Here is a 14,131-nt window from a genome sequence, read left to right on the forward strand (position 1 = left end):
TCTGACCTCCAGCCTAGTCTTCCTCATAAGCTCCAAACTCAAATACCCACTCAACCTTCTATTGGGCATCTCCAGTTAACGACAACAGGGATACCTCACACTTCACAGTTCTACGACTAAACTCATTACCTCCCCACCCCATCCTCAAATCAACTCATTTTCTAACATCTAATCAGTTTTTCAGGTGTGTGTGTGTGTGTGTGTGTGTGTGTGCATGCACTTAGCAGTACCTTGGTTTAGTCTGGGCTCCTCTCATGTCCAAAATCCAACCAATTACTACATCCTGTCAATTTTGTTTCCTTCAAACTCATATCTACCAATGTTATTCTTAGTTCATGTCACCATTATTTCTTGCCTAGATTACTAGCATGGCTTCTGAAAGTTGTCTCTATGGCTCCAACTCTTGAACTGCATGGTATTTCCTCCACACTGCAGCCTGAACAATATTTGGATTAAAGTAGTTTAATGCTCACCTCCCAACTATCCTGATGATAAAACACTCAACTTGCAGCATGGCTTACAAGGACCTTCAAGGTCCAGCTCTTGCTATCTCAGATCTCATGTCTTACTCAGTACACCCTCTCTCACCTGGACTTGTGTGCTCTTCCTTCTATCCAGAAGGCTCTTGCCACTCACCTCCTAACCACCCTCCTCTCACTTAACTTAGTTAGCTCCTTAAGGTCTCAGCTTAATTGCCGCCTCTTCCAGGAAGCCCCTTCTCTGACCCCTTTCCTCTCTTTCCTATTTGTTACTACACAGAGTTGATTTGAGGAGTAGACCAGCTGGGGAGGTTTCCAAGGGGTAAATCTGTAAGTGGAACTGAACCTCGTCTCCCTGAGAAAGTATGCTTATCAGAAATCATTTTTACCAGACTTTGTCTTAAGGAGGATACCGTATAAGATGGTAATGTTTGGGAGGCAGTGAGTGACTGCTGGGCAGGATGAACTACATTCTAGGAGGACAGGTTCTGTTCATTGCAGGCTTTTGTTTCACTGATTGGGGAGTGCAATTTTGGGCCTGGAGCTAAACTGTCCAGAATAATACAGGAAGGCTGAGAACCCTCCCTGCCTTCTCCATCTTTGCCTGAACTGTGCTTGCTGTCTCTGCTAAATAAAATGTGAACAAATAAGTGCTATCTCCTCTTGTCATACCTCTGCTTCCCACTAACACATCAATAACAACTCTTCTTTACCTGTGTATCTTCATGACCAGACTGGAGGGTCAGGGACTGAGAACTGAATATAGTTCTAGCTTATGATGTATTTATTTATTTACTTAACAAATGAAAACACTGAGATTTAGAGAGCTTAGGTGAGACGCCCGAGATCACACACATCAAGGCTGGTTTTGAAAGCAGACCGTCTGACTCCAGGGCTTATAGGAATAACCAGTTACTGTGCTGCCCATGAATGGCTTATACCCACTCAAAATTGAAAAATGCACTTAAAATCAACCAGAAGACATGGCAACAGAGCGAGACTCTGTCTCTAAATAAATAAATAATAAAAGTCTATTTCTTTCTTACCCCTTCAATTCTATCACTACCGCCTTCCTCTAGTCTCTGGTTCATTTGGTAAGACCTTAACTCCCCAGTACATTTTATGAGAATAAAGTCCAGTGTGCACATGTTGAAAAGACTTGAAGATTTTATTGATTGTATTTATTGATGTGTTAACAAAAAATTGGCGTGCAACAGAGATAGAATTTATTTTTTATTCCCTGGTGAATATCTATGAATCCACTGAATCAATGAGAAATCAAAGGTGATACTTGAAATCAAGCTCTGAAATACTCACTTCTCTTGGTGACCTTGAGCCTCCTTCTCGAAATGTTGGTTTACATCTGAAATTAATCTGTCATTCAAAAAGAAAAGTATATTATATTAGAGATAAGCATCAGACTAGACTGAATTACCTGAAGAAAAACAAACAACAGTGACAGATATTGAGACTGAAAAGCAAAACCTCCAAAGAACAAGGAATAATACTCTTCTTAGTCTTTTGAAATCATCACATTAGATAATCAACAGAGATCCCAGGTGATTCTATATCTCCAACCCCTTTCCTTCATTCTCACAAATGAAATCTAAGTATCTTTAAACAATAATGCTCTTACACCATAAATTTGAGAAACTGAGATAAGAAAGAGCCAGAGGAAAGATATTGGCAGCTGAAACTACCCAGCTGAGTTTCCGATTGTAAAAGTAGAAACTATAAACTTGAGTTTTTTTAGTATTATGATGATTATTCAAAGACAACAGAGTTATTCTTTTTGTTTGTTTTTTTTTTGAGATGGAGTCTCATTCTGTCACCCAGGCTGGAGTGCAGCGGTGTGATCTCAGCTCACTGCAACCTCCGCCTCCTGGATTCAAGCGATTCTCCTGCCTCAGCCTCCAGAGTAGCTGCGACTACAGATGCGTGCCACCACATCTGGCTAAATTTTTGTATTTTTAGTAGAGATGGGGTTTCACCATGTTAGCCAGGATGGTCTCCATCTCCTGACCTCGTGATCCGCCCGCCTCGGCCTCCCAAAGTGCTGGGTTTACAGGCATGAGCCACCACACCCAGCCCAGAGTTATTCTTTATAAAAGGATTCAGCACTGCTTTTCTTTCAGATGTGGAGGTCTCCTAGTAGGCACATTGACATTTCAGTTAGCTACTCGATAAAGTGAAAGGAGCAAAAGAATGAAGGCAGAGATGAGTAAGTGAAGCTGGGGCAGAAAAGAAAATATTAAGATAACATGTTGGTAGTCATTGCCACAAGATATCAGCTAGGATCAACAGGTCACGTCAGTGAAACTAAATGAATGTCATGGGGGACTAAAATATTTCAATGCATTTACCCATGACAGCTCAAGAACATAGATAATAGACAGAGAAACACACACATTAAAATGGAGGGGGAAGTGTGAAAGGAAAGAGGATGGCAGGCAACTCACTATTGGAGCCTTTCCCATCCCCTAAATGGCAAATAAATGGACTTTGCCGAATCCACTTATTCTGGAGGCACACCACCACCAGGATGTCACTTCCAGTTCCACCCACACATTTGAGCAGCAACAGGAGGAGCACTGCCCCAGCAGAGTGAGAGCCGGCTTCCAGCGTGGCTCGCTCCCTTGCAGGCACTTTGGGAAGATGTAAACCACACAAGTCAGATATATGTGAACAACAATTATAAACAGCTTATAGAACTTCTTCCTTCTTAAACAGCTTGTGGAAGAGCCTATGGGTGAATAGTAATGCTTGAACTGAGATGATATAATAAGAGAATCAGTGCACACCAGGCTTTTCCATCTAACTGTGTTACTCCTTTTCCCAAGAGTCAACGTAAAATGATATCAAATTACACTTCAGCAAACAAGAGAGTGAATGACCCTTAAACATTGTCTTTCCTTTATTAATCTGGTAATAATGTTGGACTTCCAGCTTTTTTTTAAGTGCATTGTTTTCAAAAAGTTGGAACTAGAAATTTACACCAGGCCTCTGAAGACCAAATACTTGCAATGTAACAAAACTGCAGCAGGGGGCGCGCTCTTACCTTTTCTAGCTGCTCGATGCAGGCGGTGTGGACGACGATTTTACAGACTGCACACTTCCTCCTGAGAGCTGATTTCTACAACATTCAATTCAAAAGACAAGAAAGAAATGTTAACAGTCTGTTCTGAAGAGTTCCCTAGTATTAAAGTGGGCATATATAATATATACATAAATACAGCAAATATTGTAATTGTTTCTATTACAAAGCAAATTTAAAACTTTATCTTAAATATTGAATAAACCGACAAACTTTATCAACAGTCTCTCCACTCACCAAGTAGCTCCATATCTGCATGACTTAGGGTGGGCTAGATTGTCTCTTCAAATAATAACAACAATAATAGCTCCAATATTTTGAGCATATAATAAGAACTGGCTCTTTGTTCTGTCATTTCTAAGTTTCAGAACCTTACAATATAGGCATTATTCTCTTCTATTTTAAAATATTTTCTACATTATCACTCAAGTAGCTAAGGGACAAGACCAACATCCAAACTTAGATGTAAGTTGAAAACAGGCTTTCTTTCCCTATTGCCAAAGTGTCTAGATTTCCAGAGGCCAGTCATTTTAGGCTTCTATCCCAGGCATGAGTCTAGACTAAGTTACTTCGGTTTCTGCCCAAATCTTCCAGAAGTAAAGGAAGGCAAGTTCAGCTTTTACGCCCAGGAAACAATAATAAGAACAGCAACAAAAGCAGGAAAAGCTGCTAATAGGAATATAGTATTTGCTATGTGCTCTTACAAGCACTTCACAAATGGTAGTTCACTTAACCCTCACAACCCTATGAAACAGGCCCTATTCTTAATTCCATTTTACTGATGAGAAAACTGCCCAAGGTCAGTGAATTAAGGCACAGCAGGGCCAAGTGGTCTGGCTTCAGAGCTCATGCTTATAAGCATTACACAATTCAGCCTCTCTGACAGTCAGTACTAGTTTAAAATTATAATGAAATAAAACTTTCTAAAGTTTATCTTTTTCTCTAATGATAAAAAATTGACTGCATGGAGAGAGATGAATGAACAGATCTACATTTCATGACCGCCAGTGTCATGCAGGATCTAAGATAGGAAAGTTCAGCTCTCTCTATAAAGGACAGACTGGAAGGAGAATTTGTATGAATAATTTCTGTGTTTGAGCCTGAAAGAAATGTACTATAACTAAGCCTATCTGTCAGATGGTCTATCAAAGCATCCAAGTGTGAAAGGTCCTGAGTTCCTGTCCTCTTAGAGATTCCCGGCAACCTTCCCCTTCCGAGGAGTGGTTTCCCCTGCTGAGGTATAATTTTTGAGTCAATTGTGTCAGGTAGGTGAGAAGAAATAAAGCATTGCTGTGGCCAGAGATTTGAAGAGCTGCAAACCACCACTTTGGAGGAGTAGGATTAGGAAAGAAAACGCAGCCTCATAGGTCTTGGACAGCTGCATTCATTCAACATGGGGTGTTTACACATTATCAGCCACCAACAAAGAACCTAAAACACTGCAGTACCGCTGCCATGAAACTTGCAGAAGTAATCCACTGACTGAGATTCCTTTACTCTGCTTGCAGATGCTTTTATCACTCTTGGATTTCCTCTTCCTGAGGGAAGAACATGGTGTAGCACATGAAATATGTTTGACAATTGCTTTTGCACATAACAATGATAAAAGAAACCAAAGCATCTATACTACTGAACAGTGTCTTGTTCTACTACTGAAAAAGAAAAGAAGAAGAGAAAAAGAAGGAGAGGGAGGAATAACAAGAAAACATGAAGTAGTAATCGTAGTAGCACAGCAGTAGCAATCAAAAGAACAATCAAAAAATTCTATTTTGCTCTACAGGGTAGAGCACCCATAAGCAAATCATGGTTTCCCTTCTGTTTCCTGTGGATATCCTGGTGCGAATCAATGCTTTGGCACCACCTGTGGAAAATGCATGGGGCATTTGAGTCAAATTGCTAATCAGAGTTATAGTGACACAAAGGAAACTGGAGTTGATTTTAGTCTATTCATTTCCCATAAAACTCCTAGTAAATTACTTTGTGGATAAGCAAAGCAATATTACCACAGGTAGGCAACCACTTACAGGCTGTGATTTAAGGATGCCTGAAAAGCCTCCCTCCTTGCCAATAACTCCTGTCCTAGTCTAGCTTCGTGCTTGACACTACGCTCTGCATTAAATTCTATGGAGTTCCAGGGATTTCTTAGTCTGCTATGAAAGTCACTGAGGATGCAGGAAGACACGGAGAAAACTCAGGAAGCCTCATGCATTCAATGAAATGGAATGCCTTCTCCTTTCTTTGTTTTACAAATCAGGATTCTGAGTCAAAACATCTTTTGCACAAGGGATCTGGGCTAGAAGAATTTGAGAACCGGTGCGTTAAAGATATGCTATCTCCCAGCCTTCTGGAACATCATGTAAATGCACTAACATCATTCATATGGAAAAACTGAAGTGCAACGTTCTGCAGATGATAATATATGGTGTCGAGTGCTGTAAGTTATAAAACTGATTTTAACTGAACTATATTGATTTTTAAAAGATCCTCTTAAAATGTATTACGAACTTATGTGCCTTTTGAGGCAGAATATATAAACCATATTCTAAATTTTTTTTCAAAAAGACTACAACATGATGCACTGTACTACAAAGAACAGTCATTTTTCTCTTTCCTATCCTTCTGTTTGGGTAGAGCTCCTTTTGAGTCAGTGTTGCTGTCTTTTGTTGCTCTCAATTTCCTAAATGGCAGCTTCTCAACAGCTTTTAATTTGAGAAATCAGATAATTACAGTCTACAATCATATGTAACATGAAGTAAATAAATTCTGAATAAAGGTCCAAGGTCTTTTGCCATAGTAGAAAAGTAAACAGATTTTTAGTTCCTTAATTGAGGGAAACTGTTTTAGCAAATCTGAAATTTTAATCACTGACTTCACGGCATATGACTACACTTCAACTGGTTAAAGTTATTTGAAGTAGTTGGATAATAAGCTTCCGGACAGAAATTGCCCAAAACACATAGAATTTTGTGCTTAGTTAGCTTGCAATTTTTCATTTTTAAGTTCCCAGCTATATACAAAGGTAAGATGCAGGAATCTGGACATTCTAAATACTACAAATATTCACTTTTTCCCAAATAACTTATATGAGCCAGTGCTTACTTCTCTATGAAAGGTGATAAATTAAACCAAGAAAAGTCACTTAAAAGCATTCAGTAGGGGCCGGGAGCAGTGGCTCATGCCTGTAATCCCAGCATTCTGGGAGGCTGAGGCGGGCGGATCACAAGGTCAGGAGATCGAGACCATCCTGGTTAACGCAGTGAAACCTCGTCTCTACTAAAAATACAAAAAAATTAGCCAGGCGTGGTGGCGGGCACCTGTAGTCCCAGCTACTCGGGAGGCTGAGGCAGGAGAATGGCGTGAACCCGGGAGGCAGAGCTTGCAGTGAGCCGAGATTGCGTCACTGCACTCCAGCCTGGGTGACAGAGCGAGACTCTGTCTCAAAATAGAAGCATTCAGTAGGTTAGCTCTTATTCCTCACATTGGGACATAGTTGTTATAGAACCTAGCACAAAAACATAATTTAAATAAATATTGCCTAGAACATGAAACATGTTTGAAAATTAAAATTATTTAAAAAACAATAATTTGCTCTCATCAATGAATTTAAAGGCCAATTGAGCTTACTGCCTTAAATATCAAACAGCACCTAAGCATCCTTACTAAGGGTTTCCTGATTTTTCTGGTGTTGGTATTCAAAAGAAACTTATTTGTAGGCGTGTCGTACGGGGTGGGCAGAGGGGGGAACATATCTGTTTAAACTAAGACAATATGGAACACAGTATAGATCACATTCCATTATATTACACTGTTCTAATAAAAACATGACCAACATTTACTTAAATAACAACACAATAATATATATGCTAGGTTTTAGGATGGTGGGCATGATCTCACCAGCAGCCATACAGTGGTTATAAGAGAAAACACATCCTACATATTTCCCATGCTGCAGGCACTGCTGGCATTGAAAGTAGTGACAGCTCTCCACCAATCTTCAGCTCATAGCAGGCAAGGGAGAAAAACCGTCACAGCTTTAGACCACTGGAGCAGGGAATGGGGATTGAGGAGGACAGAGGCATCAGTGGCAGGCAGTGGTAGAGAGTATACAATTGTCCCTAATAAAGAGATTAATATTGAATCCTATCCCACCCAACTACCTCCCTTGCCAAAGTCCCTGAGCTATATGTACCAAGAAAGCGATTTTTTTCTTCCTTTGAGCAAGATATGTGATTTCTGCTAAGTAACAATGAATATCTGGTGGGAGTCGAGAGTTTGACAGAGAAAAAGAGGAAAGGAAGGAAGGGAAAGATGACGATGAAAAACAAAGATGAAAAAGAGGGAAGGGGAAAAGATGGGAAAGGGTAGGAGAGAAGGGAGAGGAGAGGGGAGGAAAGGAGAAGGGGGTGGGTCCTTCAGGGCCTGGGGTTACCTACTTTCACAGGCCTGTGATTTATAAAAGGATTGGGGCCTTTTTGCTGCCCAAGGTAAATAAAATTAAATATCTGTCATTACCAATTGTCAGAAGTTTGACACCCAGGAAGCAGGTACAACAAGGCTGGCTGTCCCCTTCTGAAGAAGGCACATGGCAAGCCTTATTTCTTCCTGCAGTGGGGCTGACTACATAGCTTCTGCTGCGGTCCTAAGAGCCCCCACTGAGCTTGCCCACCTCGACAGGTAGAATCACCAGAGATGCGACATGGGGAAGGCAGTAGGAAAAGAGCCAGTGTGGCAACCCGCTCTTAGTCTCCCCATCTCAGAAGAGCTCAGAGGCCAGAGGCTGCTCCAGGACCAAAAACACCAGGGCAAAGTCTGAGCTCATGACACCTCACTCCAGAATTCCCAGACCTAATGCAAGGAATCACCAGCTATGAGGCCACAGTGAGCAAAGGGATGACAGCCAGGAAAGGGGCTCCAGGCAGAAACCAACAATACTGTGAGTGCATAAGGGGGCAGATGGGACGTGCTGGGGAAAGGGCCAGAGGGGGGCCACATGGTGAGAAGCCAGGAAGAAGGACAGAGGAGGTTGCTGGGCCAGGCCTACCCCCAGCTGCCTCCCAGCTTTCTCCCCCATGGTTTCTCTACCCCTTAGCCTCCTAGATGGGAAGATTCACCTTGAGGACTAGAAACCGAGGGAAGGCTGAAAATCAGGCAAAGGGGCTGCAAGAGAGGCCAGCAGAGTGCTCTCCTCCTCCCGCTTCTCCTTCCCTTTTAGACCACAAAGCCCAGTCCACAGCAGCATCTTGGAGATGGGTAGGGAGGAGGCGCCATGCAGCTCTGGCAGCACTGTCCTTTCCTCCTCTTCATGGTGAGGCTAATGGAATGCTTAGGAAAGTGGAGGGGAGGAACCTTCCTAAGCTCTTAGAATGTCAGGAATCTGGTGTCCTTTCAGTAGGCATTGTCTCTCTGGCAACATACAGAAGAACATTGTTGCTGTATAATCCAAGCTAAATGAAAACAAGAGTTCTTTGATTTATTTAAAAACCTAATTAGAAAAAATGACAAGCATACTTGGCAAGTTCTACTTCTCAGGGGAGTCTGGGATGCAATCTATAAATTGGCATTAGGAAAAATGAAGAACGACATTATCTGAAAGTTCCATTAATATGATTTCAGGGCCAAAGCCTGACCCCCACCGTCACTCATGTAGGCTTCTCTTTTTCTTCAAAAGAATATAGAACATTTTGGACAAGCCAGGAGGGTGGCCAGCTGAAGTTCCAGCACACTCCTTTTTTTTTTTTTTCGAGACGGAGTCTCACTTTGTCACCTGGGCTGGAGTGCAGTGGCGGGATCTTGGCTCACTGCAAGCTCCACCTCCCGAGTTCACACCACTCTCCTGCCTCAGCCTTCCAAGCAGCTGGGACTACAGGTACCCACCACCACACACGGCTAATTAATTTTTTTGTATGTTTAGTAGAGACGGGGTTTCACTGTGTTAGCCAGGACGGTCTCAATTTCCTGACCTTGTGATCCACCTGCCTTGGCCTCCCAAAGTGCTGGGATTACAGGTGTGAGCCACCACGCCCAGCCCAGCACACTCCTTTTATCCTCAGTGTATCACTCATTCTTTCTACGACAACAGGATCTCATGATTCCAGACCAAGGAGCAAAGATGCCACATGTTCGGAGGAGTCTGTGACCCGAGTGGAAACTCAGACCTCTCCTTAGAGGTTCAATTGCAGAGAGACCTCACTCCATGTTAAAAGGTCCCAGCCCAGACCCTGAGTAGTGGTGGCCCATGTTGGAGGGCAGGCCTTCATTTGTAAAGACCCCATGTGTTTGTGCAATGTGATCTGTAGACAGAGAAGGACTTGGTAAAGGCTGAAACCTTCTGAGATAGCCCCCAACAATCAACACCCTTGATAAGGGATGATGCCAAAAGTATCTCAGAATATCTGGAAGAAAAGCAGTAGGAACAAGTAGAAGTTGGGTTGGAGACTCTTACAAAGGATACACCAAAATACTCATGCAACGCTCAGATATACACCAATACTCCTGAATCTGTAGATGCCAGGTATCTGGAATCATGATGGTTTGAGGTATCCTACATAAGAGAAGATTCCATATGGCTGAAACAATCTGTTACTGCTGACTTTTCCAGAATATATTTATGGAAATTTAGTCCACCAATTATTTTAACCATCACTATGTGTATAAGACTATGTGAGTGCTGTACAGGATATAAACAGGAGGAAGCTTCCGTCCTTGCAAGAGCTGGCAAGCTACTTCAGGAGACAAGAGGGACTTGGTAGAAAAGGCCATTCACAGGAGAGAGCCACACATGGCTACATGCTCAACAACAGCCCAGACAAGAAAAGCTATCATCTAGAGGAGGGCAAAATCTGAGGCTGAACCAGTAAAAAGGGTGTAGCAGAGAAAGCAAATTCTTTAATTTGGGCTTAAAATATGTATATTCAAAAAAATCAGAGGCATTCTAGCAGGAAAAAGATCTGAAGTCTCTTTATATAGTAGGCACCCACGCCTCTGAAAAGGCATGGAGACCTGCTTTGGCATGTCCACTGCGGGACAATTCCTGGGCTCCTGGGTGTCTATGTACAGGAGTCACTGGGCTCAAGGGTGGTTGAGTGTGGAGGTTTGAACGGTGTGTCTGGGGGTTACCGGCAGGTAGAGTAGGATGCCCTCAAACCTGGGAAGTAGGTATACTGGCTGTGTTAAGAAGCCAGAGGCTCTGTCTCATGAGGAGCTGCAAGAGAAGGGGAAACAGAACTACTCCCCAGAAGCCATGGGGTTCAAAATTACAGAGTTACAGAGAGGTGGAGATTTCTCTGTGTGTTTCCATGCTGCTATATTCCAGCACTGAGAACCAAGAACACTGCCTGACACAGTTACTCTGAAAGGAAAAGGGGAGGGAAGAAAGGAGAAAGGGCTTCTGACGTAGGCTCTCTCCCCACTTAACCCCTCAACCAGCCCCAGCCTGGAGAATTGCTGGCTTAGGAAACATTAGGAGACAAAACCCCCACCGGGACATAGACATTCTCGCAATAAGCAATCCCAAAAGCAACAGTAATGAGGTGCCCTTAGACTGTTTGAGGAATGGAAGCCCTCTGCCCACAATAGGGAAAAAATAGTGCGTCTGGGTGTGGTGACTCATGCCTGTAATCTCAGAACTTTGGGAGGCCGTGGCAGGAAGATCACATGAGGCTGGGAGTTCAAGACCAGCCTGGCCAATGTGTCAAAAGCCTGTCTCTACTAAAAACACAAAAAATTAGCTGGGCATGGTGGCGGGCGCCTGTAATCCCAGCTACCCAGGAGGCTGAGGCATGAGAATCACTTGAACCTGGGAGGTGGAGGTTGCAGTGAACTGAGACTGTGCCACTGCACTCCAGGCTGGGTGACAGAACAAGACTCCATCTCAAAAAAAAAAAAAAAGAAAGAAAAAAAGAAAAAGCAAGCATAGAGGCTGCAGGACAATTATAGCTGAACGACTATAATATTTTTGTGAGCACAAATCAGATATCTTCTGGGGACCCACAGGACTATCTGATGGAAGGGCTATTTTGCAGAAGACTGAGGTCTTACATAGACTGTGTAGAGTTAAAAACAGTTGCATCTGTATTGCTGTGGCTCATGTGATGCCACCTGTGTCTACAAGTTAGTTAAAACTTGGAATATTTATTTGGGAACAGTTGCAGGAGTGGAGAGAAAACAGACAGAACCAGGGATTACAGGCATGAGCCACCGTGCCCAGTCCTGAAAAATTGTTTTGATCTCATAGTTATATTCTCCTGTGAGAGACAGATAACAAACAAGAGAGATTAGTATATAATATATTGACAGAAATAAGTACTAAAAAGAAAATTAAAGAGAGAAAGGGAGATAAGAAACATCAAGAGTAGCAGAAAATTGAAGTTGTAGACAGGTGGACCAGGGAAGGTTTCACTGAATATTTTGACAAACACCCAAAGGAAGTGAGAGAGTTCACCACGTGGATATCTGAGAGAAAAACATTCTAGGCAAAGGGCACAGCCAGTGCAAAGCTCAGAGGCATGAGGATGTCAGGATGCTAAGGAGTGGCCGGGGGCCAGTGTGGGGGAGTAGAGATGAGGTCAGATGATAACAGCAGGCCAGATCATGCTGTGTTGCAGGTCGTGGTTAAGACACTGGCTTTTTTTCCTGAAAGAGAAAAAGAAATTCAAAGGTCACAGTGATAATTTCCCGTATGAGGCGATGGGGGCCTGAACTGGAGTGACAAGAATGGCACAAAAAGGAAAGGCAGAGACGCAAGAGTGACTGAGAGCACACAGCCCTCTTCCCAGCCCCACACCGGCCTCCGCTAAGGTCAGCGAGAATTCCTCATACTTTGTCCTTAAGTCCTTCAGTAGAATCATCAGCAGCTCAGGAGGGCTTCAATCCTACCCCTTGGTCAGCTTTGCTGTTCATGTGTATGCTGGGCTGACAGCACACCTGACAGTCTCATGCTGTGTTATGGTTGGAATTGCCTCTCAAGTACTGCAGGAAAACTCACTTGATGCTCTTCGAACAGCGTGTTTTGTTCTGTTCTGAGAAACACATTATCAGAAGCATTCTGCATATGAAGTGTTTATGTTGATGTTCCTAGCACCTCCCCTGAGTAACCTCAGATGTGCAGGTAGATTCTAGATACTAGGCTGAACCCCACCTAGGCAGGGTCAATTCCACGACCTCCCGAGAGACCTACAGGGAGAAAGAAGAGCAGTGCCTGTGTGTTGTTGTTTGAACCTGAAATAAAAAGTTGTCTATTTCCCAGATAGCCAGTGTATTTTATATTTTTCATCTGTAGAGAAAGAAAACCAAAATCTTACAGCAGAAAGCCAAGGGAAAAAAAAGACTTCGTGAGCTGAATATAAGAACTAGGAAGACACACAAAAAACCTTTCCTCTTCCTGAGAAGTGGCCAATCGGAGCTCACAGGAGAAACAATTTGCTAAGAACCAAATTGCTAGGATTGCATTAATTCAAAGCTAAAGTTGATGACTGATTACAAAGAATGATATATCCATCATGTTTTGAGCACTGGATTAAGTTTGGTAAAAACTACAGTCAGAACAGTACGGGAGGAAAAAGGTCACATTTAAGGGAGGAAAAAGGTACATGTCTGTATCTAAACAGTTTACCCTTAAACTAAAATTTGTACCAAATCACTCTTAAATGGTTAAATGTGACTTATGTTAGTGGATTTAATACTTCTTTTTAATGAGAAGAAAGTGATAAGCACAAAGTTTCTCTGATAGGCTTCAACAGAAAGCTATCAGAATGATACTCAGTGTGCCCCTCCATCTAGATTACCGTGCAGCTCAGGTATTCCTTCTGCCTCCTCCCTCATAGTCATGATACAATAAAAAGGGTTTCAACTTAATGAACTTGAAGAAATCCTTAAAAATCCATAATTTGATTCCCACCCTGGCTCTCATTTCACCCAAGGACACTTCATATTTCATCATTCTTATTATTGAAGTTCTCTGTACTTCGTTGCCCTCGTTTCTTGTTTCTGGTTTTTTAAAATTTGCCTGCTTCTCTTTTCTCTTACTTCTTTTTCCCCATTTGTTTTTCTATGCTTCTCAGCTTAGAAGTCAGTATACAACCACGGCTGGTCACTAGTTTCAACTCATCAGATGCAATCTTCCTGGTTTTGGCTCTTTACAGGTGGTTTTGTGGCTGTTCCTTGTCATATTTTTACACGCTCTTCAAGGTTATCATCTGTGCCAGCAGGTCAAAGTTGCCACGTGTCTTATAGTAGAGTAATTGAAGGGTTGATATGCATGCAAATATGGATATAAATATAATTACAGGTACACAGACACTAATAAGTAGAAATTCATACCATTAGAGCCCTACACACATACACACCTATGTGCATTCACAAATTTCAAGCAGACAGACTTGAGTGAAGATGGGCTAGACATATTACAGAAGTCATAACAAAAACAAGTTAATAGAAAATGGTATTTCTATGTCTTGGTGGCTTTCTCTAGTTCTGAGGTAGCATATCACGGGTACAGCAGAGATTTGAGCCTTAGTATAAACTGGGAAATCCCCAACACTTTGCCTTTTTTAGTCCTTGC

General features: G+C 42.4%; 1 protein-coding gene across 4 annotated transcripts in view; it reads right to left on the bottom strand.

Moving 5' to 3' along the window:
* The window catches only part of DGKI (diacylglycerol kinase iota), a 396,652-nt gene that overhangs the window by 264,711 nt on the left and 117,810 nt on the right, over positions 1-14,131 (bottom strand). For all 4 annotated transcript variants that reach the window (XM_054495165.2, XM_054495166.2, XM_054495164.2 and 1 more), the window contains exons 4-5: positions 3,538-3,612; positions 1,797-1,853 (exon numbers count right to left, since the gene is read on the bottom strand). In XM_054495165.2, coding sequence (XP_054351140.1) covers positions 1,797-1,853; positions 3,538-3,612 — 132 coding nt within the window. The remainder of the gene's footprint in view (positions 1-1,796; positions 1,854-3,537; positions 3,613-14,131) is intronic.

Source organism: Pongo pygmaeus, chromosome 6, assembly GCF_028885625.2.
Source record: "Pongo pygmaeus isolate AG05252 chromosome 6, NHGRI_mPonPyg2-v2.0_pri, whole genome shotgun sequence".
In the NCBI taxonomy this organism is placed as follows: Eukaryota; Metazoa; Chordata; class Mammalia; order Primates; family Hominidae; genus Pongo; species Pongo pygmaeus.